Source organism: Carassius gibelio, chromosome A7, assembly GCF_023724105.1.
Source record: "Carassius gibelio isolate Cgi1373 ecotype wild population from Czech Republic chromosome A7, carGib1.2-hapl.c, whole genome shotgun sequence".
Classification (NCBI taxonomy): Eukaryota; Metazoa; Chordata; class Actinopteri; order Cypriniformes; family Cyprinidae; genus Carassius; species Carassius gibelio.
Window position 1 is genome coordinate 16,192,626 of NC_068377.1, and position 23,121 is coordinate 16,215,746.

Consider the following 23,121-nt stretch of genomic DNA (forward strand, 5'->3'; position numbering starts at 1 on the left):
TGATTTACCACATTCTTCTTCCACTAATAGGCTTTTTGAAACGGAATAATACAACAATTCATTGGAAATTGCCCAAACACTGTGTTTCTTAATTATAGTGAAAACTGTGATTGATTTGTTCTTTTGAATGCATTCAACATTTTGATTGAGTCTCAAGAGGTTCATACATAATTATTAAAGTAAAAAAAATTGTAGCGAGTGACATCACTTTATTTGTCCAAAGATGTGAGAGGCTCATTTTCAATATATATATATGCACTGAACAAAATTAAAAATGCAACACTTTTGTTTTTGCCCCCATTTTTCATGAGCTGAACTCAAAGTCTATGACTTTTTCTATTTACACAAAATGCCTATTTCTCTCATATTGTTCACAAATCGGTTTAAATCTGTGTTAGTGAGCACTTCTTCTTTGCCGAGATAATCCTTCCACCGCACAGGTGTGGCATATCAAGATGATGATTAGACAACATTATTATTGCACAGGCGTGCCTTAGGCTGGCCACAATAACAGTCCAGTCCAAAATGTTATCACACAGCACAATGCCACAGATGTCGCAAGTTTTGAGGGAGCATGCAATTGGCATGCTGACTGCAGGAATATCCATCAGGGCTGTTGCCCCTTAAATTAAATGTTCATTTCTCTACCATAAGCCATCTCTAAAGGTGTTTCAGAGAATTTGGCAGTACGTCGAGCCAGCCTCACAACCACAGACCACGTGTAACCACACCATACCAGGACCTCCACATCCAGCATCTTCACCTCCAAAATCATCTAGCCACCTGGACAGCTGCTGCAACAATCGGTTTGCATAACCAAATCATTTCTGCACAAACTGTCAGAAACCATCTCATGGAAGTTCATCTGCATGCTCGTTGTCCTAAACGGGGTCTCGACCTGACTGCAGTTCATCGTCGTAACCCACTTAAGAGGGCAAATGCTCACATTTGATGGCATCTGGCACTTTGAAGAGGTGTTCTTTTCACAGATGAATCACAGTTTTTACTATAGAGGCCAGATGGCAGACAGCGTGTATGGCATCATGTGGGTGATCGGTGTGCTGCTGTCAGTGTTGTGGATCAAGTGGCCCATGGTGGGGGTGGGGTTATGGTATGGGCAAGTGTATTTTATGGACAATAAACACAGGTGCATTTTACAGAGATACCGTGACGAGATCCTGAGGCCCATTGTTGTGCTCTTCATCCACTACCATCACCTCATGTTGCAGTATGATAAGGAATGGCCCCATGTTGCAAGGATCTGTACACAATTCCTGGAAGCTGAAAACATCCCAGTTGCATGGCCAGCATACTCACCAGACATGTCACCCACTGTGCAATTTTAGGATGCTCTGGATCGGCATATACAACAACGTGTTCCAGTTTCTGCCAATATCCAGCAACTTCGCACCGCCATTGAAGTGGAGTTGACCGACATTCCATAGGCCACAATCAACAACCTGATCAACTCTGTGAAGGAGATGTGTTGCACTGAATGAGGCAAATGCTGGTCACACCAGATACTGAATGGTTTTCAGACCACACCGGTCTCCCCAATACAGTTAAACTGCACATTTTAGAGTGGCCTTTTATTGTGGCCAGGCTACGGCACACCAGTGCAACAATCATGCTGTCTAATCAGCATCTTGATATGCCACACCTGTGCGGTGGATGGATTATCTCGGCAAAGGAGAAGTTTTCACTTACACACATTAAGACAGATTTGGGAACCATATTTGAGAGTTCAGCTCATGAAAAATGAGAGCAAAAACAAAAAGTGTTGTATTTATAATTTTGTTCAGTGTGTGTGTGTGTATATATATCATACAAAAATTATTGACTTTTTTCAATTTTCTTAGTCAAGTAGGAGTTTGAAGTTTTGAGTGTTGGATGTAGGATTGATGGATAGATTATTAGATCTTATATTAGACTTTGCAGACTGAAGTTTTGTTATATTCTCTTTGATTTTGTAGGTAACAGCATCTGACCCAGATAAGGATGCTGACCAGGAAGCTTTGAGATATTCCCTTCATGGTCAAGGTGCTGAGAGCGAGTTCATCATTGATGAGGTGACTGGGAAGATTTATGCTCAGAGAACATTAGACCGCGAGGCCCGGGCAGTGTGGCGTTTTGTGGTTCTGGCAACGGATGAGGGTGGCGAGGGACTAACAGGTTTCACCGATGTCATTATCAACGTGTGGGACATAAACGACAACGCTCCTATTTTTGCTTGTGCCCCAGACAGTTGCCATGGTGATGTACCTGAGAACTCCCCACCTGGCACTTCCGTCATGGAAATGACAGCCACTGATCTAGATGATGCAGCTGTCGGACAAAATGCAGTGCTGGCCTATAGAATTGTGGGTAATGCTGCCCTAAATGGAGCTAACAGCGGAGCAGATGTGTTCAATATCAATCCCGCCACTGGGACTGTTTCAGTGGCAATGTCTGGTCTGGACAGGGAGCAGACTGACTCATATGTCTTGGTTGTGGAAGCACGAGATGGTGGAGGTATGATAGGAACAGCCACAGCGACTATACACGTGACAGATGTCAATGACCACGTCCCACGTTTCCTGGACCGCATGTGCTCCATACGCATTCCTGAGAGCAGTGAGCCCAACACACCAATCATAGAGCTTGCTGCAGAGGATGCGGATGCTGGAGAAAATGGTCAGCTGACCTTTAGTGTGGTGGCCGGTGATCCCGAACAGAAGTTTTACATGGTGAGTCATCGACAGGAGCAACGCGCAACCCTTCGTCTCAAGAAGCATCTGGACTACGAAAGACCAGGTGAGCAACACTTCAACCTCACCATAAAAGTGGAAGATATGCAGTACTCCAGCCTGCTGCGCTGCACTCTAGAGGTTGAAGACTGCAATGACCATGTGCCAGTCTTCATTCCTCACTTTATACAGCTTCCAGCCTTACGAGAGGATGTCGCTTCAGGAACTAGCGTGGCGAGTGTGGCTGCCAGTGATTTGGACTCAGGGTTGAATCGTGAAATCACTTATAGTATTGCTTCAGAGTCTGATCCGTACCATCTGTTTTCTGTGGACCAGTCTGGGTTGGTCACTGTGGCTAGTGAGCTGGACAGAGAAAAGGTCGCACACCATCATTTGGTTATACTTGCGACAGACCATGGCACGCCACCATTGACTGGCACCGCAACTATCCAGATGGCTCTGCTGGATGTCAACGACAACGGCCCTGAGTTTGAGGCTGCATATGCACCAATAGTGTGGGAGAATGTTTTGGGCCCACAGGTTGTGCAGCTTAACCAGAGCTCCACATTACTGAAAGCAATGGACCGAGATTCAGAGGAGAATGGCTCACCCTTTTCCTTTTCTGTTCCTCTGGAGTATCGTTACAGTAATGATTTCCACCTGCAGGATAATGGGAATGACACTGCCACCATCACCGCCCTGAGAGCCTTCGACAGAGAGAGACAGAAAGAGTTTCTACTGCCTGTCATCATGACTGATAGTGGCAATCCACCGAAGACCGTCACGAACACACTCACTATCACCATCGGCGATGAGAATGACCACGCCCACATAGCTGGACAGAAGAAAGTGTTCATCAACTGTCACAGAGGTAATGGCTTTAACAATATACATATGTACGTACTAGCAGATAAAAGGTCAGTAATGGTTAAATTATGTTTCGTTAAATCGGCTTATACAATTTAATTTAAATTAATCCTAATATTTGGTGTGTGGGTTTATCTTTTAAAAAAAAGTAGTTTTATTTTTTTCCTTTTTTATTGTTTGTTATTGTTTATATAAACCAAGGCATGTTTAATGTTATTTTATGTCCCTGATAATTAGCATAAATATAATAAATCTTTCAAGCAGGTTGTTTCTTCATAGTTATGCAGTACGATAGACAAACCACATCAGTAAAGCTGCTTCCGTGATCACCACTAAAATCTCCATCACCTGCTTATAATTGGAGTGCCATTTAATAGACAGAGCCGTAGATCGCTGACAAGCCATGCCATATCGCGTTCATTATCGCAGATGAATCACCTTCGATAATGAACGCGATATGGCGTGGCTTGTCAGCGATCTAAGGCTGTGTCTATTAAATGCCACTCCAATTATAATTATAGCGGTGATCACGGAAGCAGCTTTACTGATGAGATGCCCATGATCATATCGTTAGATATATCGCCCAGCCCTAATATATATATATATATATATATATATATATATATATATATATATATATATATATATATATATATATATATATATATATATATATATATATATATATATATATATATATATATATATATATATATATATATTGTAATTAATGTAATTGATTCCATAATGGCAAAGCTGAATTTTCAATTTTGGTTACCACACCTCCATAAATTGTTCAGAGCGTTATTTCAAGAATTTTATCCTTAAAACAACAGTGTGTAAAAATAATTTCTTATACATCCCATCCCAAGGTTGATAGGTTGAGCCCCAGCTGATAATTTAAAAATCTTAGGTTAGCTTTTTTAGGGTTAGTAACAGGGGGTTAAGTCATTGATACTGTATGTGATTATAAGAGATTGAGAGAGTTTAACAGTTGTAAGCTGTAAGTTTACCTGCTTCAAAAACAGCAACCTTACTATCTTGCTACGGAGAGATGTCATGTAGTTTTTCAGTTGTGAAACTATTTTATTGAAATGGTCAATTGCAGGGCAGTGTTTATGCACACATATATGTTTCCGCCGGTGTGCCTGTACAGTATATTTGTGAAAAGGAGAAAGAAAGCATGATTTCCATATAAAAAAAAAAAAAAAAAAAAAAAAAAAACATTGTTTGTAATTTTCATCCTATTGTTTGTCAGATTGCTTTGCTTGATCGGTGTCTGTGGGTTTTGATTAATTTGCTGTTATATGCTATTGGGGCCTTTGAAAGAACTGAATGGAATTAATTAATAACCTGTTACTGCTTCATAGCTGTGTGTTTAATGGGAAATCGCATACCTTGACATTCACCAAACAATCAGAATCAAGCATTCAACTGCCCTCTGTTATAAATGTATATAATATATATATATATATATATATATATATATATATATATATATATATACAGAATAATATATACTGTATTCAGCTTACACTTGTCTGTGGACAGTGCTGAATTCTTACAGTGACATGCAATCACACACCCCCATATCAGCATATGCACATTGTTTCAACATTTATACATACTGTACACTACACCTGACAAGGTTTTTTTTTTTTTTGTAATGACAGGGAGAATGCCAACCAATGTCCTGGGGAAGGTTTACTCACCAGATCCAGATGACTGGGATAACAAGACATATGCCTTTGAGGGACGTGTTCCTAAGTAAGACCTTCTTTTTCTATACATCATTTTCCTTTCTGTCCACATCGTTGCATCATCCCCTCCACATGGTAGCATGTTTATACACGTCTCCCAGCACCATACACTTTTTTTTTTTCCCCTGCAGTCTTTGTGTTATTTAAAGGGGTCAAGGGATCTCTAAGAACAATGTCAAAACCTTTCTTCACACATCCCAGCATCTCTCTTCCTCTCTTGCTCTTCTCTATTGATGTTGTACACTTTACTGGAGAGGAGTATACAATGATAAGATGAGGCCAGCTTTTAGATGTCTTGAGCGTATAGCCACCTGAGCCCTCGCTCTCTCAGAATCTTCAGTGCACACAACATAATGTGAGAACACTCGTGTCTTTGAGAAAGATTAAAAAGAGAATATAGATCCAAATGTTTACTCCATTTGGAAACAAAAATAAATTAATTCATTGAAATACGTTAACTTGTAATATATTTTAATTTGTTTTCGTTCATTCTTTCTATAGATTTTCTGTGCATGTGTACATCCAGCAAGCTTAAGTGTAAATGTTTATTTGAAGCTGAGGTCAGAAGCTGACCCATAAATTATACTTTTCAGTTTTGGGAAGTTGTTGGGTTCAGTTTAGGTAAATTATTTAGGTAAGCAAAATTTATATTTCAGTGCCATTCATCTGCTGTTCAAAATTTTTTGCAATATGCTAGAAAAAGAAATAGTCGCAACCCAAGGGTTCACCCTCTAAATCATCTATTAGCTTCCACTAACCATTTCTTGAAGTTCATTGTCTCTAGACACATTTTAAATGACACCGAATTGTGTTAGTTGATCTGTTAGATTTACACTTTGGCTTGTTATTGTTTATATATTGGCTGTTGGTCTTCTGTGAAAAGGTTTTAGAGTTATATATTTTGTAATAAGAGCACACTATCTGTCTGTCTATCTGAACACTTTAATCAAATTTTCTACCTGCAGTTATTTTATCCTGAACAAGCGGACAGGATTCCTCATCATAAAGGAGAACGCTCCTCCTGGGAGTTATGACTTTCAAGTTCGAGTGTCAGATGGGGTTTGGCCGGATGCCATCTCTAGTGTGAAGGTGAATGTGAGAGAGCTACGGGACGATGCCATCTACAACTCAGCCTCACTGAGATTAGCAGGTACAGGTGACATTTACTTCATGACAGCATGATGAGGTGCTGTTTGACATTAAAATGAGATTTCAGATGATTAGTAATCAGTGCTAACTTTTACACATGTGAATTGTTCTCTTTTTTTTCTTCTCTCCAATTATCTGCAAATTATAAAGCCAGATTACAGTCAGAAAAATCTACATATAAAATTTACATATAATTATTAATTATTATTATTTTTTTTTTATAAATTCATTAAATTAATTCCATATTGAATTTTCACTGGTCTTGTCTTTTCCGCATCTGTTTAACCATTTATAGCTACCTTGATACTGCAAAAGCACAGAAGTTCTGTCACGCTTTGGTATTTATGTACAGCCAACAAGAAACAAGATGCAGGCTCAGGTTAATGACAATGGCAGCTCCGATGCATCATTTTGATCGTGCAGAACTAAAAGCCTGAAACCTAAGCTATCCTACTGTAAAACTATTCTTTAGTATTTTTGGAATGCAAATGGATTAAACAGTGTGCATGTAATGCTGCTGTGCTACTTCCAATTGAAATCATCATAGTTGAAGGCTCTGAAGCTAATTTGACTGATAATGAATGACACTCTGTACAACACTGTTGAGACTTGAGCCGAGTCTGTGTCAACTGCTTATTTCAGTCAAAGACATTAAAATGGTTTGATGGTTTGGGCCTGGAATCAGCATCTGTGTTAATAGTGTGCCATGTAGTGGCAGTAAAACTCATGGGCATATTGACTTTGGTGACATTATGACAGTCAGCATTTTAATGAAAACAAGACTGAGCTGAAATTAAATGGACTATAACTGAGGTTGGTGTAGTTTATTGAATTGGGGGAAAAGGTCTTGTGGGAGATGGAGAGACATAATATAAAATGTAAGACGATAGCAAACTCATAAGCCTATAAAGAGATTTTTCTTTGATTTCAGCCGTGCAACTGATTTTATTGCACGCATGGAACAACAGCAAGCAGTTTTTATTACTGCTTATTGTGACTTCACAAATAACTTTGTAACCACAGTGTGTATGTAACTGCCTCTGCTTTCTATAATCTCTGACAATCCCTTATTGAAGTAGGATTATATGTGGCATTAAAAAACAATCTGAGTGACTTTATTACGTTTCCATAGTTTTACCAGATAATCTACTGTGGTCCGTGCAATTATATTTGCCCTATATTTTTGTTTAGTCTTTTGACTAAATAATGTGTCCGTTTACTATTAACCCAACAGAATATAGTGTTGCCAGTAAATTTAAATGAAAGGCATTCTTTAAAGAAACTTATTTTATGTGGAAGTGATTATGGTATCATAATTATGGATAAATTACACCCTTTTTATTTATTTATTATCGTTTTATGTTCAGCCATTATATTCTACTCAAAAATGCCAAGTAGAAGAGTATGCAATTTTAAGGATTTTAAAGACAGTATTTACAGAGAAATTATGATTATGTAAATCATGTGTAAAGTATCTGTTCAGAAAAGAAACATGCATTTATTTAGAGGTGATTTATATTTTTCGTTGTTGTGGTGAGTTACAGTGCGAAAGTGTTTGCCAAACTGGACATAAGCCTAGTGTTGGAATTGTTCCACACTCAGTCACCTTGAGTCCTTTTGGGAGTCTTGAATTTTATCTTTAATGCCTCAAGAGTTTTATGGTCCCTAGAATTGCTACAGCAAAAAAACAAACAAGGATCAAAACAAGGCTTTCGGTTTCAGAAGTAGACGTCAGCATCTGTCAGTACTTCAGGCATTGTTTAAAATGCACATGAAAATGGCATCCGTCAATTGAGGTATGGGCTAATGTTCTTGCCAAATACTTAAGATGTTTATATCCCTGGAGCCATGTCTCAACATGCATTGAATTCTGGTCTAACTGAATGTTTGACTTTCCTACTATTTAATGCCTCCTTGACATTTGAAATCCCATTTCAGGAGCAAATGTTGAAGGCAACGGAGAGTCATAAGGCCTGTTTAATGCTGCTGGTTTGACATTCTAGCTTGCTCTGTGCATCTCAGAAAGTGATCTGATTGTAAATTGAAATATAATGGAAAGTATATGCAGAAGCTCTTTAGACACCAATGTTAGCTCATTGAGATACCAGAACACGTGCACACAAACTCACACAAGCTTATTCCCATAAAATCTGCTCTGCCTGTACACAAACAGGGCACACACATATACACATTTATGCATAAACTCCCACATTCCGCAGGACAGAGAAACATGAAAAGCTTTTTGAAGTTGAACTTTTGAGGCTTCTGACTGCTTAGCCAGTTTGGACTTATCTTTAAAAAAAATTAAAATGTCTCATGTTTTGATCCCTGTCTACCTGGAGTTTTCCACCCCAACAGGACTTTGAAGTATCATTAAGAAGAGAAACTGGGAAAATATTGGCATTCAATCACCAATTCACAAAGACATATTGACCAACCACACCGTCCCCAAGCCACAACAGCTATAAACTATAAACCTCTATACATCTATTGACTAAGAAAACAAATCTATATCTATATGACAGGTTACAACATAAGGACTCACTCAATTTTATATATATATATATATATAAAAAAAAAAACTTGGATTAAAAAAAAAAAAAAATATATATATATATATATATATATATATATATAAAAATTGAGTGAGTCCTTATGTTGTACCGTCATATAGATATCGATTTTTTTTCTTAGTCAATATATGTATAGAGGTTTATAGTTCAATAAAATGGAAGAAAAAATAAATGAATTAAACTATTTTGCTATCATCACTATTTATTTATTTATTTTTGACAGACCTATTTTCATAAATCCCCGTGCTCCCCTATATATTTTTAAGATTAGGTTGGGTGTGAGGGAAAAGGTGTTAAGATCATACATTGTTTAATGCCCATGGGGAGGGAAGCAGCTGTCATGATGAGTCTCTTCTTCACACACAGCTCCTGATGGGAGCAGACAGCCACCCTTCCTGCACCCCCCAAAAGCTAATCACAGTTTCCTTCCTTGCCCCCACCTAAACCTCCCTGATTGACAGTCTTCAAGCACTAATGATTCACTTACAGGTTCAGGTCTATGCTGCACAGGGAATTGAACGACAGCCATCAGAATGGGTATATAGGACTGCGAGAGTACAGACACTGACACAAACGCCGCTTAAATTCTAGAATTTATAAACCACATGTATTTTGACACAAAACAAAAACGAGGCTTTAAGGATTATTAGTAGTGTCCATTCAATATGTTGTGTACCGGGTGTCATTAGTTACATGTCAGAATGGAAAATATTTCAATAAATAAAAAAAATAAAAACTAAAACCGTGGTAAAACACTACACTAGGTTGTACTGACTGTTTTCTTAGTTTCTTAAGGGTGAGGAGTTCAACCGTGCCACTCTCCAGTACTAGCCCCAAGGGGACAGACTGAGCTTGGGATCTCTCTCAGTCTAACTCCTCCCCTGGGGCCACTGTTCAACCACCCTCACAGTCCCAAACTGTAAGCAAACCATCCCAATTACAATAATCCATTGGGTATGGAAAGCATACCTCCAGCACAGGAAAATCCATGGTCAGATGGTTGCTGAAGTGTCACGATTTGCCTACAATGTTCAGAGGCTGTGGTCAGCATCATCATGACGTGCTGGGGACCGTGACCATAAAGCACAGGCACCTATTATCATGGTGGCAATGGCTTGCCGCATACAGTAGTTTGAGCTTCCTTCCCAGACTTTTTGACACGGCATGTCAGCTGGAGTTTGTGCGAATAGCCACTGACAGGCACTAACCTCACTTAATGACAAGGAGATGTGTTGACGAGGGAAATCGTTACCATGCATTTTTCATGAGCTCTGCACCTCAGTTTAGCGCTGTATTAAGAAAGGTGAAGGTTTTTTTTTTTCCTACCGTATTTTCGAGTTCTTGTAGTTTAGGTCAAATTTATACAGTTCTGTTATCCTAATGTGTCATGCATTTATGTTTGTGTCTCTGACAGACATCTCCGCCATAGAGTTCATGGAAGGTCGTGGGAATCTGAAGAGCAGGTACGAGCTGCTGGGCGACTTCCTGTCAGACATGCTGTCTGTGGGGGCAGATGATGTCAATGTTTTCAGTCTGGTGGAAGTGCGGCACAGGACTCTGGATGTGAGGTTCTCCATTCACAGCGCACCGTTCCTCAGAGCAGAAAGAATCCATGGATACCTTGCAGCTCATAAACAAAAAGTAAGGCTTGTCAGAAGCACTTTGATATGAATATAGACATAGTTGACATTGTAATAAACCTAAAAGCATTCACACTTCAGTATGGATCAAATAAAATTTTTAACACAGATTTACATTCGTAACTAGATAAGACCTGATGTATTAACCCAGGCCTCTTGGTACATTTTCAATCAAACCTAAAGTGTCACTTCTCGCTTTCTTTTCATTGATATTACACATAAGCTCCATTTCCTTCTTAGAAAAGGCACTGCTAAAGGTAAAAGAGCTGTGATGTGAATTGGATCTAAATGCATCAGTCTCCTACGCAAAATCATTGATCAGGACCATTTACAAGGCATAAAGAGGCTTGGAAAATAGTCTGGAAATGGTGAGCTGAGATACTGAAAGTATTACGGATGGAGGCTAGAGGTTATTAATGACGGGAATTCTAATCCTCGGGAAGAAACTACTCAAAAGGTTCCCTTTTTCTTTTTCTCATTCATTTCCCCCCAGTTCGATTCTTTCCATTATACTCAGAGCTAAAAGTAGTGAGAGAAGAAAGTGAAAATTTAGGGAGCTAATTACAGATGACCTCACTGATATGGAAAGTGGAGAGATTTCAAGACAAATAATGGTGAAAAAAAAAAATGTTTTAGTGTAATGAAAATTGCCTTGGTTGAGGTGCATGCATTGGCAGGGTTTTGAGAGAGATCAGAGAGAACAGCCAGTTCATGCTCATGTACAAAACTATTGCCTCTGAATCTGATGTAATTGCGTTTTTCTATTTTTGGCTGGTTTGGCGGCTACATTCCCTGCACGTCGGATGTGTTGAGTTGGCCGTGTGATGTTGGCTTACAAGAGAGCTGGAAGGAATAAGTGTGCACCGTAGGAGAGAGACAGAGATGAGCCCCTCTCACATCTGTAACTTTTAGATGATCCTTAATGCACTGTTGTGATCTCAAGCAGTCCTCTCTCTTCCCCCTTGCTTACTACATCGCTCCCTTGCACCACAATGTGCACTTTGAATACCTCAAGTTTCCCCCGCGGCTGTGCTAGGATGGGGGAAGCAGATTTTCAGAACATACTGCTCATCTCTCAGGGGCATGCCCTTCTATTTCACCCCCTAACACCCCTTATGCAATATACACAACTAAAATTACACCCTGTGAAGTGTCAGACGCTGCACAAAAACACACACTGTTGCGTCAAGCTCGAAAACCAAAAAGGATTCTCCCTGTAGTGATAGTGAGTCCTGATGAAAGACTAAGAGTCAATAATAAACATGCGGGGAAATAAGACTTCTGGGAAGCTTATTTGTTGTGAAATTTGAGGGTGAAACGGTTCAAATGGATGCTTACATTTAGGTCTTCAGCAGACAAAACTACAACAATTTTGCAGGAAAAAAGAAAACAATTCTCATAAGACTAAAAAGGCATGTTCCACAAATAGTGCACCTATAGCGAGCATGTCAAGATACAGAATGAACCGATGAGGATGAACGAACAATTACAGCCGTTCTACATTTAATCAGATGCCAATGAATTCCCCACTCTATTTGAGTGCACATTATGAAGGAGAGAGAATACAATTATTTTAAAGCTTTCAGCTGGATCTTCGCTGTCAGAGCCATTTCAAACTGGCCTTTCTCAAAAACGCATCTCATCACCTCGGCTTTTGCTGAAATCTTCGTAATAACAAATCAAACACGAAAGCAGTGCATTTTTGCCTCTGCCCTTTTGTTAGACTTTATTCAGGGAATTGTTGACTCACGCACACCCACACTATTTCTTTTGTTTTCCCTTTTTTTTCTTTTTGCCTTCCCCACTCTTTTCTCTCAGAATAATTTTGAATTTACTACTTGGTTAGTTGCAACTTTAAGTGCTATGTGGCGCAGCACCTCCCATCGATCCCTTTCCCTGTGAGTGTTTTTTTTTTTTTTTTTAAGTGAATGCTTGTTCCTTTAGGTTGGCTTTGGCAAGAGACAACCTCTACTATTTCTTTAAAAAAGAAAAAGAAAGAAAAGGCTTAGTCATGTTTAACAGTATCATGTGGATTGGTTCTACACCTCACCACGTCTCTCGCTCACTCACCAAAACAACTTTTGGCAGTTGTTGAACCCATTCTTTATAAATGAAATACACACTGTTTTGTATCTTACAACAGAAGCATAAAAAAAGACCACTGGTCCAACATGAAGGTTAGTGCCTCTAATTGGGGAGCACAAAACTAACCCCAAACATCATACCAGTTTGTCTTTTTATGTGTGCATGTAGATTCCACTTTGCATATCTCTTGGGTGTCATCCTGTGCTATCATTGAAGCCTCTGTGGAACAGTTTTCCCTTAGGGAATTCTGGGTATTGTAGTTCCAAATTCTGACAGGAACCCCAGAGGGACTCTGAGAAATGAGCTGACATTACGATTGAGCAGGAGACGGACAAGAAGTTCCACGCTCTCTTCCAGGAATTGGGAGAGAGATAAATAAACAGAGAGTGAGAAAGAGAAATGAAAGCGTCCAGAAGAAGGATAAGACATGGGAGTGGGTTTATCTTCTCTGCTGTGTAAGCTCCTGTTACCTGAGCCTAACACCCTCATATAAACTAATGGTTTATTAGTTCTCTGCAAGTGCAAAATGAAATGCGAGACATCAAGAGTTGCAGTGTTTAACGTCCGAGGTAGTAACATGCAAATCACCTCCTCGAGCAGGCAAGAACGTGGGAGTCAGACATGAATGCTCAGGAGGATCCACGTTGTGTGTGCGTTTGTGTGTGTGTGCAATTGTGTGTCCATAAAGACCTAACACCGTGAAAAGATGGAGAGAGATTCAAGTATGTGTGTGGGTGAATGTTTAACACCAGTCATCTCTATGCTCTGCAGCTTCAAATGTGTATGTGTGTTTGTTTGTGTCTTGAAAACAACTCCTGGATCTGATCCACAGGGACTCTGCATTGCAGTAAAGTCCATGAGTAGATCTGCAGTCAGTTGGGCATACACACTTGAGATACACATGGACACTTGAGCCATTTAAGGTCAATTAACGGAATTCAATGAGAGATCACACTGACTTTGATTATATATTTAAAACTACGCATTATTGGTTTCGCGGTCAGGGGCCCAGAAACACAGAACAATTAACAACAACAACAACAACAACAAAAAGTAACTAAATGCTTCCACAGTTATGTGAATTTATGGCACTTGTAAAAGACCTCTAGTTCTTGGAAACTGTCTCAAATTTGAGCCACAGAGGCTTATGTATCCTGCCTTGTCCTCTGCGTTGATTATGGTGTATAGGTATACACATTATCTAATCACTGTATTTAAATTCTATATTATTTGATGTAAAATAAAAGGTAAAATGTAAAAATAAAACCAGTGCTTCCAAATGCTAGGGATTACAACATATAATTATAATTATATAATACAGAATTATATATTAAATCCAATTATATAGTGTTGTTTATAACAATTATAATGTTGTAATGCCTAGCATTTGAAAGAAAAAAGGTAACTAACTTACACAAATTGTGCATGCCCACATTATGTCTGTAATGTTTTCTGGACTGCAATGTTTTCTGTCATGAAGTGACAACCTCCCCTGATGTTTTCTCTGTCCCATCTCTTCAAATGCCACCCCGCATTTGGGCTCCGGACTGAAATGGGTATTATAGAGGATTGGCACAGTATCAAATAAGGCTGGCAATGTGTGATGAGGTGGATCTGAAGTTAATGGTGCTATTAAACCCTGAACGCAGCTATCCTCAATTTACCGGTTTCATCCTGTGTGCATATGCAAAGGTGTTTGTGCACATAGAAAGGAAGGGGCTATGAATGCTGCTAAGGTATGCCTACTACGGCAGTCACATTATTAGATTTGTATTGCACCATTATGAACTCTAATTATTATGATGATATTCTACAGTATATATATATATATATATATATATATATATATATATATATATATATATATATATATATATATATATATATATATATATAGTAAAACAAAAATCTAAAATTAAAGTATTATTATTTTTGTTTTTGGTTTTTTGGCCAGTAAATCACACTCAAAATAGGGAGTGAGACAAAGAGAGCATTTGTAACCATAAATGTACAGTAGAAAAATTATTTACTGTTGATCAGCACTTCCTGCAGACTGGGGTGCAGACTAACACCCTGACTTAAAACCAAAGACCCTGGAGAGCTAACTTTTAACTTTTTATCTTACACTTACTTATCTTACTTGTATCTTATCATACACTTTTAATCTCTTCCAGCATGATTGTGTGTAGCACTAGTATCTACACATTGTGTAGTCATCATCTTTTTGACATTTTATGACAAGTGGCAACCTGTGTTAAGGTGCAAACCTGCCACCTGCTATGTTGAATTGCTGGTTACTGCAAGTGGATTATTTACAATATCATCGTATATGTAGTATCAACACAGCTATATTTTATTTCATGGTTACCTTCAGAACTGGTATATTGCAACACCCTAAGCACCAACCTGCACAACGCTTGCCATTTCTGTCGTCTTCAGGGCACTCAGAGAAGTCAGTGAGCATCTCATTATTGTTTCCTTTCAGTTCTCCCACACGTTGCCCAGGTACACTTTATTTCTCCTTTTATTTAATACTATATGTTCATTTTTATTTAACATAAGACTGTTTCAGAGGCCTAACACTGCTCCCACTAATTCTATTCTCACCCCACCATAACACAATGTGATATTTGCCTGTCCACTCCTGTTGTGCACATTGCACTGTATCCCTGTGCTCCCTGGGAGTTGCCCCTTCAGATCACACAAATCAACATAAACAGCATCATCAATCACCCACCACCCTGTGACACAGTGGCTGTGTAGAAAATAACTCTCCATGAGCAACCGCCAAGTCCGAATAGTGTCCCGGCAAATAGGTCCCAGCTAATCTTGGAGCAGTTATCACCTTGACCATCTGTCTCTATCTACTTTCTGTTTAAATCTCTTGATATCTCTTGTTTCTTCACTCCTTTATTTCTCTTTAAGTGTGCTGACCGCATGAGTTAGTGGAGGACAGGTCAATCACTGTGTGACTGCTCAGTCCCTTGAGCAAACTGCACCACTTCAGACTTTGTATTTAAATAAATGGTGTGAAAGTTAAGAGGTTTTTTTGGACATGGGGTATCTGTACACCGTTTATGTGCTTGTGGAAAAGCAGAGGCTCTGGAGTGCATGGTGTGTCAAAGAATGAAACAGAGTGAGAGTGACACTAGTATCTCTTAACACACCTAAATGCAATATATATATATATATATATATATATATATATATATATATATATATATATATATAATTTTTTTTTTTTTTTTTTTTTTTTTTTTTTTTTTACTTGGTTGGACTTGTTTCGAATGAATCAGTGTAAGTGCTGCTGTGATACTAGCTTAGCAGTCTAAGTAGGTTAACCAGCAGGACTTCCTTGGTCAATGAGCTTCATGAGGAAGACCTTGCAGGTTTCCTGACCAACTAGACCAGCTCAAACCATGTAACAAGCAAAAACCAGACTGAGCAAGCACGGAAGTCATAATGAGCGTCACGCTGAGAAATACAATATAAAAATATTTTTGATAAGTCTCAAATTCTTCAAATACAAATGACAAATTATTTTATTACAAAACTGAAGCAATAAATGTAATTTTGATACCAAAAATAAAAATTTGACCATCTATTCGCACTCATGTTGTACCGAACCCACAAGATTTTGGTTTATAAAACTTTAAAGATCAAAAAATGTCATAAAGGTATCATAAAATTAATTCATTTATTAGATTTAAATAAAAGTCTCTTCAAAAGACTGCTCGATTTAAGTTTTGGCTACCTGGACTTTCAGTGGAGGGACAGAAACATCTCAGGCTTAATTTTTGTTTTGAAGATTAACCAAAGTCTGTTTTGGGAATGGGACAACATGAGTAAATGATGGATGTTCAGTTTTGGGGGAATGCTTTAATGTGTTATGACATCTTTCACATCTAATTATAGCACAAAATAAAGATAAATGACCCTCAGAAGGTGTGTTCTTTGCTCTCTTTTAGTTTATGTCGTTTTTTCTTTCTTTCATCTTTATGGCAGCACTTCACAAGTGATGGACTTACTTTCTCTGTTTCCATTTCCCTTTCCCTTCCAGCTCCAGTCTTTTCTTCAAGTCAACGTGACCCAAGTTCATGTAGATGAGTGTGTGGATGCTGACTGTCGGGGAGGAGGGGGCTGCACCAGCCATCTGAGCGTCACTGACAAGCCGGCGGTGGTCGACTCGGGCAGCATGGCTCTGGTGTCGGTGACTGTGGAAGCCACAGCTGTCTGCAGTTGCTCAGCACGTGAACACCTCCACCAGAGCTGCTCTGTGTATCCCAGAACCCCCTGCCACAATGGAGGAGTCTGTGTGGACACGCAGAGCGGATACAGGTGAGAAAGTACAAGTTTTCCTTTGAGGGCTGAAGAGCTTACTCTAATGGCTTTATTTCACTTTGCATATGGAGGGAGAGTGAACGTGACAAACAGTGAGATGTTTACAACAGATTTCCATTAGCAGTCTGTAATCTGCAGCTGGTTCCTGAGCATATGCAATGTATTTGAGGAAACAACCAATCACAGTGTCTAAACATTACATTAGTTTGAGAATTGTTGCCTGATGAAACGGTCTGTAAATCACAATCCACATGCACTTAGATGCATAGATGCCTCTTCACCATATCACTTTCATGATATGATCAAGTGAACTTCCACATAGATCCAAACCACTTTTTGTAAGACTAATCTTTTCACTTCTGAGCTTTTGCACAAATATGAGGCTGAAAGATCCTTTCTTTTTCTGTTATTCAATTATCCAGTCCTGGCATGGATATTGATTTCCTTCCCCGAATAACAATACTGAGTGACTGGGATTGGACGGTTTTGGGGGGAGCAGGGAGCTTGTGATAATTGTTAGAAGGGGATTTTTTTATTCTCTCTCTCTTTAGAATACATAGAAACTTGGCAGCTGTGAGTTAATAACATCAGTCTAACGCCAGTTTCTCTTTTTCTTTTTTCTTTTTTTTTTTTTTCAACTGTGGCAGTAATTGAACGAGGCAGGCGATCCATGTCCCATATTCATTATTTTGAACAAAATTTTCTCTGTTTCAAAATTAGTTTCCAAGCAGGAAGTTGTGTATCTGCCTTACACTGGAAAATGTAGTTCCAATTAGCAGTTTCTTTATATAAACTATGTATGTTTAAGTGCAAAGCTGGGCAGATTTGTCATACATCACTTCCAGTTAAAACATAATGAGCCAGATCTTATAATCATGCTAATTCTTGCATATCTAATTCAGTCCTTCAAATGCATGTGCAAGTGTGATTAGAATAGCTGGACTGAGATAATTGTGCCTTCCCACTGGAACAGGAATATACATCAACCCCAAAACAGACACCAGTATTGCAGAGATCAGTAGTGAAATAGTGAGAACAAATCTTCACATCATTTAAACAAGAACAAATTTTATAGGCTATGAAGAATTTCAAACACTTATTAGAGAAAAAATATAATTTGTAATACAGTATGTAAGTTCCATCAGTGTTTAATAATATGCATTAAAATAGATTATTTTAAAGCCATTGTTGTGATACATTAAAAATGATTCCAGTTGTTTTATTTTATTTATTTATTTATTTGTTTGTTATATTGGCCATAGCTATTTTAAGACATTCATCAACCATGTGGAACCTGTTGTTCAGATTTACATTTATCATACAAGGCAAGATAGACCTGACAGAGAGAGATGGTAAAAAAGTTGACAATACGATGCGATAAGATTGTAACAGTTAGCTAGGGCACTGCTGGATGCTTAGCAGTGATTTATAAAGCTCAGTGTTTTAGTATGTATGGGTTGATTTGGATCCAAATCAAGAGAGCAGCTGCCATGTGGAAGCTCCTAATGATATCTGAGATGTGGTTGCAGATGTGAGTTGTGTTATAATTGCTGCTTGTGGTATGGAGGATTTTTACTTCCCGCAGGGAAATTCAAAATGCGGAACAATAAACATATCTTCTAAAGGGGGGGATTTAAAAAATTAATTTGCCTATTGTATAATTGATGTGTTGGCCTATTACCTTAGCACCCATTGAGACCACACTGCCACCTCCCAAAACACAAACATGCACAAGCCAGTTTCCACACCTGTATATTTTACAGGGGAGAATGACACACTTGAGCCTCTTTCACACTGCCATTCCGGCAAATACACGGATAAAGTGTATTTGCTAGATTTTGCACTTTCACACTGCCAGTGATTACCCGGGATTGGTAAGTGCTTTCACACACAACCCGTAAAGGTCCCATAACGACACGTGACATCAGCGCGCGACGTGTAATGTACGAGTCGAAAACGCTAGGCACGTTATACTTTCACTGAAGCAAGCAAACGAACTCGGTGTCAGCGTGGAAAGTGAGGAACTAACTGATCTCTGCTTCATTACAGTTTGCACATATTTTTTCATTGCGAACGTTGATCTTTGTTCAAAACAGCCGGTAAAAGAGTTGCATGATAACACACGTCATCACCTTGACACGGCATTAGATCTGGCTTTTGTTCACACTGCTCTTGTCCCGGGTTGAACCTGGCAATATTACTAGGTCCCCGACCCAGGTTCAATGCTGGAATCAATACCGGGACGTGTTTGCTTTCACACAGAAGGCGACCCGGCAATGTTCCGGCAATATGCCGGGTCCAACCTGCAGTGTGAAAGCGCTATGCAGTTCTATTACACATTTTTCCCAATCTCTACTGCATGACATGACCTTACATCTGTCAGTGCACAGAAAGAGACAACACAGGTAAATATCCAAAACGCAGAGCTTTGAGAGGCTTTGGAAGAGAAAGCAATAATCACAGGTAAGTGATAATAGTTCAGTGACTCTAGCTGAGACTTAGGTGATCGATGACACTGTCCTTGATTTGAAGGTTTGTGGGAAATCGGGAATGATGAGCAGATGACTGAAGATGAAGGGATCATAGAGCAGATCAGGTAAGTAGTCAGGTAAGTTGATGCAAGAAGTAACAAGAAGACCAGACACTGAGGTGGTGACAGGAAGGTGGCTTTATATTGTGGTTGATAAGTGCAGTCAGGTGAGGAAAATCAGAACTCTGGTCACTGACTCTGTGACAACATAGTAGAAAACCTTACCAGTACAAATACCAGTGCGAGATTTGTACATGCAATAAAACACATGCAATAGCTAAGCACTCCATTCTGACATGCAGTATGTCTACCTCATTTTAATTACCTTAAAACATATGGAGAAATTAATTTAGCTCTCAGTGGTTTAATTAAAAGAAGAAAGTAAAGCTTAGGATTTGCAAGCGGTCAGACCTAGTGAGCATGTAATTTTCTGAGCTGGCGTTGTGGGCCAGAGCGCTCCATGCCTCAAGCCGTCCTCTAATCCTAATAATGCCCACAGGCAACAAGCTTAATGTTGGCACTGTGTTACATCAACCTTCCGGTCGTTTTCAGCCTTCATGCGTAAATGTGTTCAAAACCTTTCAGTTTTTCAGTGTCATAATATGAGTTTTTATATGTAAAATGTTTATTTTGAACTGTATGCTTTCACACGGAAAGATTTATCAAGCATAGACATTTGTATGGATTTGTATGCATTGATATGACATGGTCTATACAGAAATCTCACTTTGGCAGAATGAAATTGCTTGTGGGTGCCTCACTCACACTGCTTGGTTATTTCTGTGTCGAGAGAGACTTAGACAATCAGGCAGGAGAGTGCTTTATATATCACTGTTTTTCTATACAAATTCACATGCATCAAACCTCCAACCAGTCAGGAGTGTTTATCTCTCAAGGTCCTTCTTTCTATAAGTCACTTTCATTCAGTCCATGTACCATATCTGTGCTTCATTAGAATTAAACTGATAATATATAAAATCAGGACAAATCTTTTGTAAATGTACATCATCAAGAATGGCTGTCAATTTCAAGCACATTTACTCAAAAAGTATAAACCCCTGTTAGAATAGTCATCCAAAATAAAATAAAATAAAATCGAAATTAATTAATTAATAAATATTCTATTTCCACATCTGCTGTAAAGGCAAAAACATCTTTTGGAAATTATAGATGGATTTCCTAGGGAGAATGGATGCTGCGAAATACTGTATTTATCATACTGTAAGTAGGATGTTGAGCTTTATTATGTATAGATGATAAAATGTAGAACTGCAGTCAATTTAAACATATACACCCTCAATTATTTAATTTAAGTCTAATTAAGAAGCATCTTTTCAGATAGTTGTCACCATTCAACAAATAATGACAACGCCCAAGTTCAGGGGATGAAATGAATTTTGTTCAATTTGCTGTGTTTGTGAAATCATAGTTTTAAAAAATGTGTTTTATGGTTTTACTTGAAGTCTGAATTTTTGTGTATACTAAAGTGTATACCCTATACAAAAGTGTTAACATTTATAGAAACATAATTTAATATGTATCTTGTAATATATATTGTTTGTTTAAAATATGTCGTACCACTTTAGTGAAGGGACCGATTGTCACAATTACCTAGTTGCTTATTAGTATGCCTATTATTAACATATTGGTTGATTATTAGTTATAAAGCACATATTCTGCATGACTGTATTCTACATCCCTAATCCTACCCAATACGCAACTTCGTAACTACCTTACTAACTATTAATAAGCAGTAAATTAGGATTTTATTGAGGCAAAAGTCTTAGTTAATGATCTGTTTATAACGACAATTGGACCTTTAAATAAAGTTTGACCAAATATGTTTACTGGGAAATAAGAAATACTGGTTAATACTGGAATAATGATTTTTCAGTGTAGTGTTCAGCAGTAGCATAGACTATATGCTTTATTAAAATACCATTTCTGATATGCAGATTCATGTTTGCAGTATGTTCCAGCACAGTGTCCATCACTCTCCAGAGGGATGGATCTTAAGAGGAGCAACATATATAGTCAGGAAGCATGATTAATGATGGATTTGTAAATGGAGGGCAGGGTGGAGATTGTTGTAGGTTTCTCACAAGCTAACCAATGGATTCCTCTGTTTATGCTGGAAGGAAATGGGCGAATGGGAAGGGGTGAAATGGAGGGAGTAAGAGGATTGTGTTCAGCCATCATGGCTGATATTAAGACCAGGATTCACTTGAGGAGATAAATCGGTCTGATTTAGTTCATCAAGCAGAACCGAGCTGAGTCTCTCTCTTTTTTTTTTTTTTTTTCAATGATGAAAGAAGTGCTTCTATTTTAAAGTGCTTCACTGTCTCTCGGGTGTTCTCTTTATCACTGACTTGAGTACTCACTCAAAAGACACTCTTAATATTTTAGATATTGCTCAAATTGACCCCAGTGAATTGAATGGGACAGAGGCCAGTTCTTTTCTGATTTAGAAATATACATGTCCCTGCTGCCATTTATCAAAGGATGTTGTTTTCTTGCTGTTTTTATTCACAAACAACTGCTTTGTAAGAAACGCCTCAAAATGCGTGATCAGCAAACATTTTGCTCTTTCATTTTTCCACTCCTTTCCTCAGTCCCTCATCAGACCAACTTCAATATTCTCTTATGCTTCAGTGGGACTGTCTCTTTCATTGATTCTGCCACATAATTTGATCTCCACTTTAAATCTCCCTCTCCAAGCACCCCATCATCCATCCCTTAAACCCTGCAGACCAACTCTTTCCAATGCCAGATTTCAGGGCTTATGTATTACTCAGTCCTCTGCCTAAACAGGAGTCACCTGACATAGATTCTAGTGAATCTTTATGAAACTTTAGCTTAAAAGGGTATTGTACCCCAGATGGAGTTACTTTATTGTATCGATTTGGGCAGTTGAAATGTTGTCTTATTGCAACCAGATTGGCTCCTCGGTCTTGCTAGATATGTGTCTTGGGATAGCATTAGTCGCACCAGTCTAGAAATGTGTCCAAATCCAGCTTGCTGTGAGGCTGACAGTAATCAATGGGCCTACATTAGGAATATAATTTCTGTGCCATTATCGTGGAAAGTTTTCTCTGTGGTATGCATTATGCTTCTATCCCGCACGTGTATCCATCTCAACACGCTTGATGGATGAGTCGAGAATGACTGTCTGACACACCACCTGAAAATGTTTTAGACAGATTCCTGTAAACTCTAGCATCTTATGAGAAAGGATGGGAAAAAAAAAAAAATCTAATAAAAAAAAAAACACCTCACTGAAATTATTTTTTACAATATTTTTGGTGTTTGTGTGCAAGTAAAAATAGCTTTGTACTGGATACAAATGTTAATTCAGTTATATATAAGATTTAGCAAATCACACAAAAGGGAAATATGCATAATTAATTATGTTCAGTGAAAATACTTGGTTCAAATAACTGGTTTGGGGGA

At 38.5% G+C, this 23,121-nt stretch overlaps 1 protein-coding gene across 1 annotated transcript in view; it reads left to right on the forward strand.

Moving 5' to 3' along the window:
- Nucleotides 1-23,121, forward strand: part of LOC128016668 (neural-cadherin-like) — a 242,598-nt gene that overhangs the window by 158,208 nt on the left and 61,269 nt on the right. Inside the window, exons 18-22 of the mRNA XM_052601356.1 lie at nucleotides 1,974-3,597; nucleotides 5,267-5,360; nucleotides 6,319-6,503; nucleotides 10,490-10,716; nucleotides 16,861-17,138. Of these exons, the coding sequence (XP_052457316.1) occupies nucleotides 1,974-3,597; nucleotides 5,267-5,360; nucleotides 6,319-6,503; nucleotides 10,490-10,716; nucleotides 16,861-17,138 (2,408 nt within the window). The remainder of the gene's footprint in view (nucleotides 1-1,973; nucleotides 3,598-5,266; nucleotides 5,361-6,318; nucleotides 6,504-10,489; nucleotides 10,717-16,860; nucleotides 17,139-23,121) is intronic.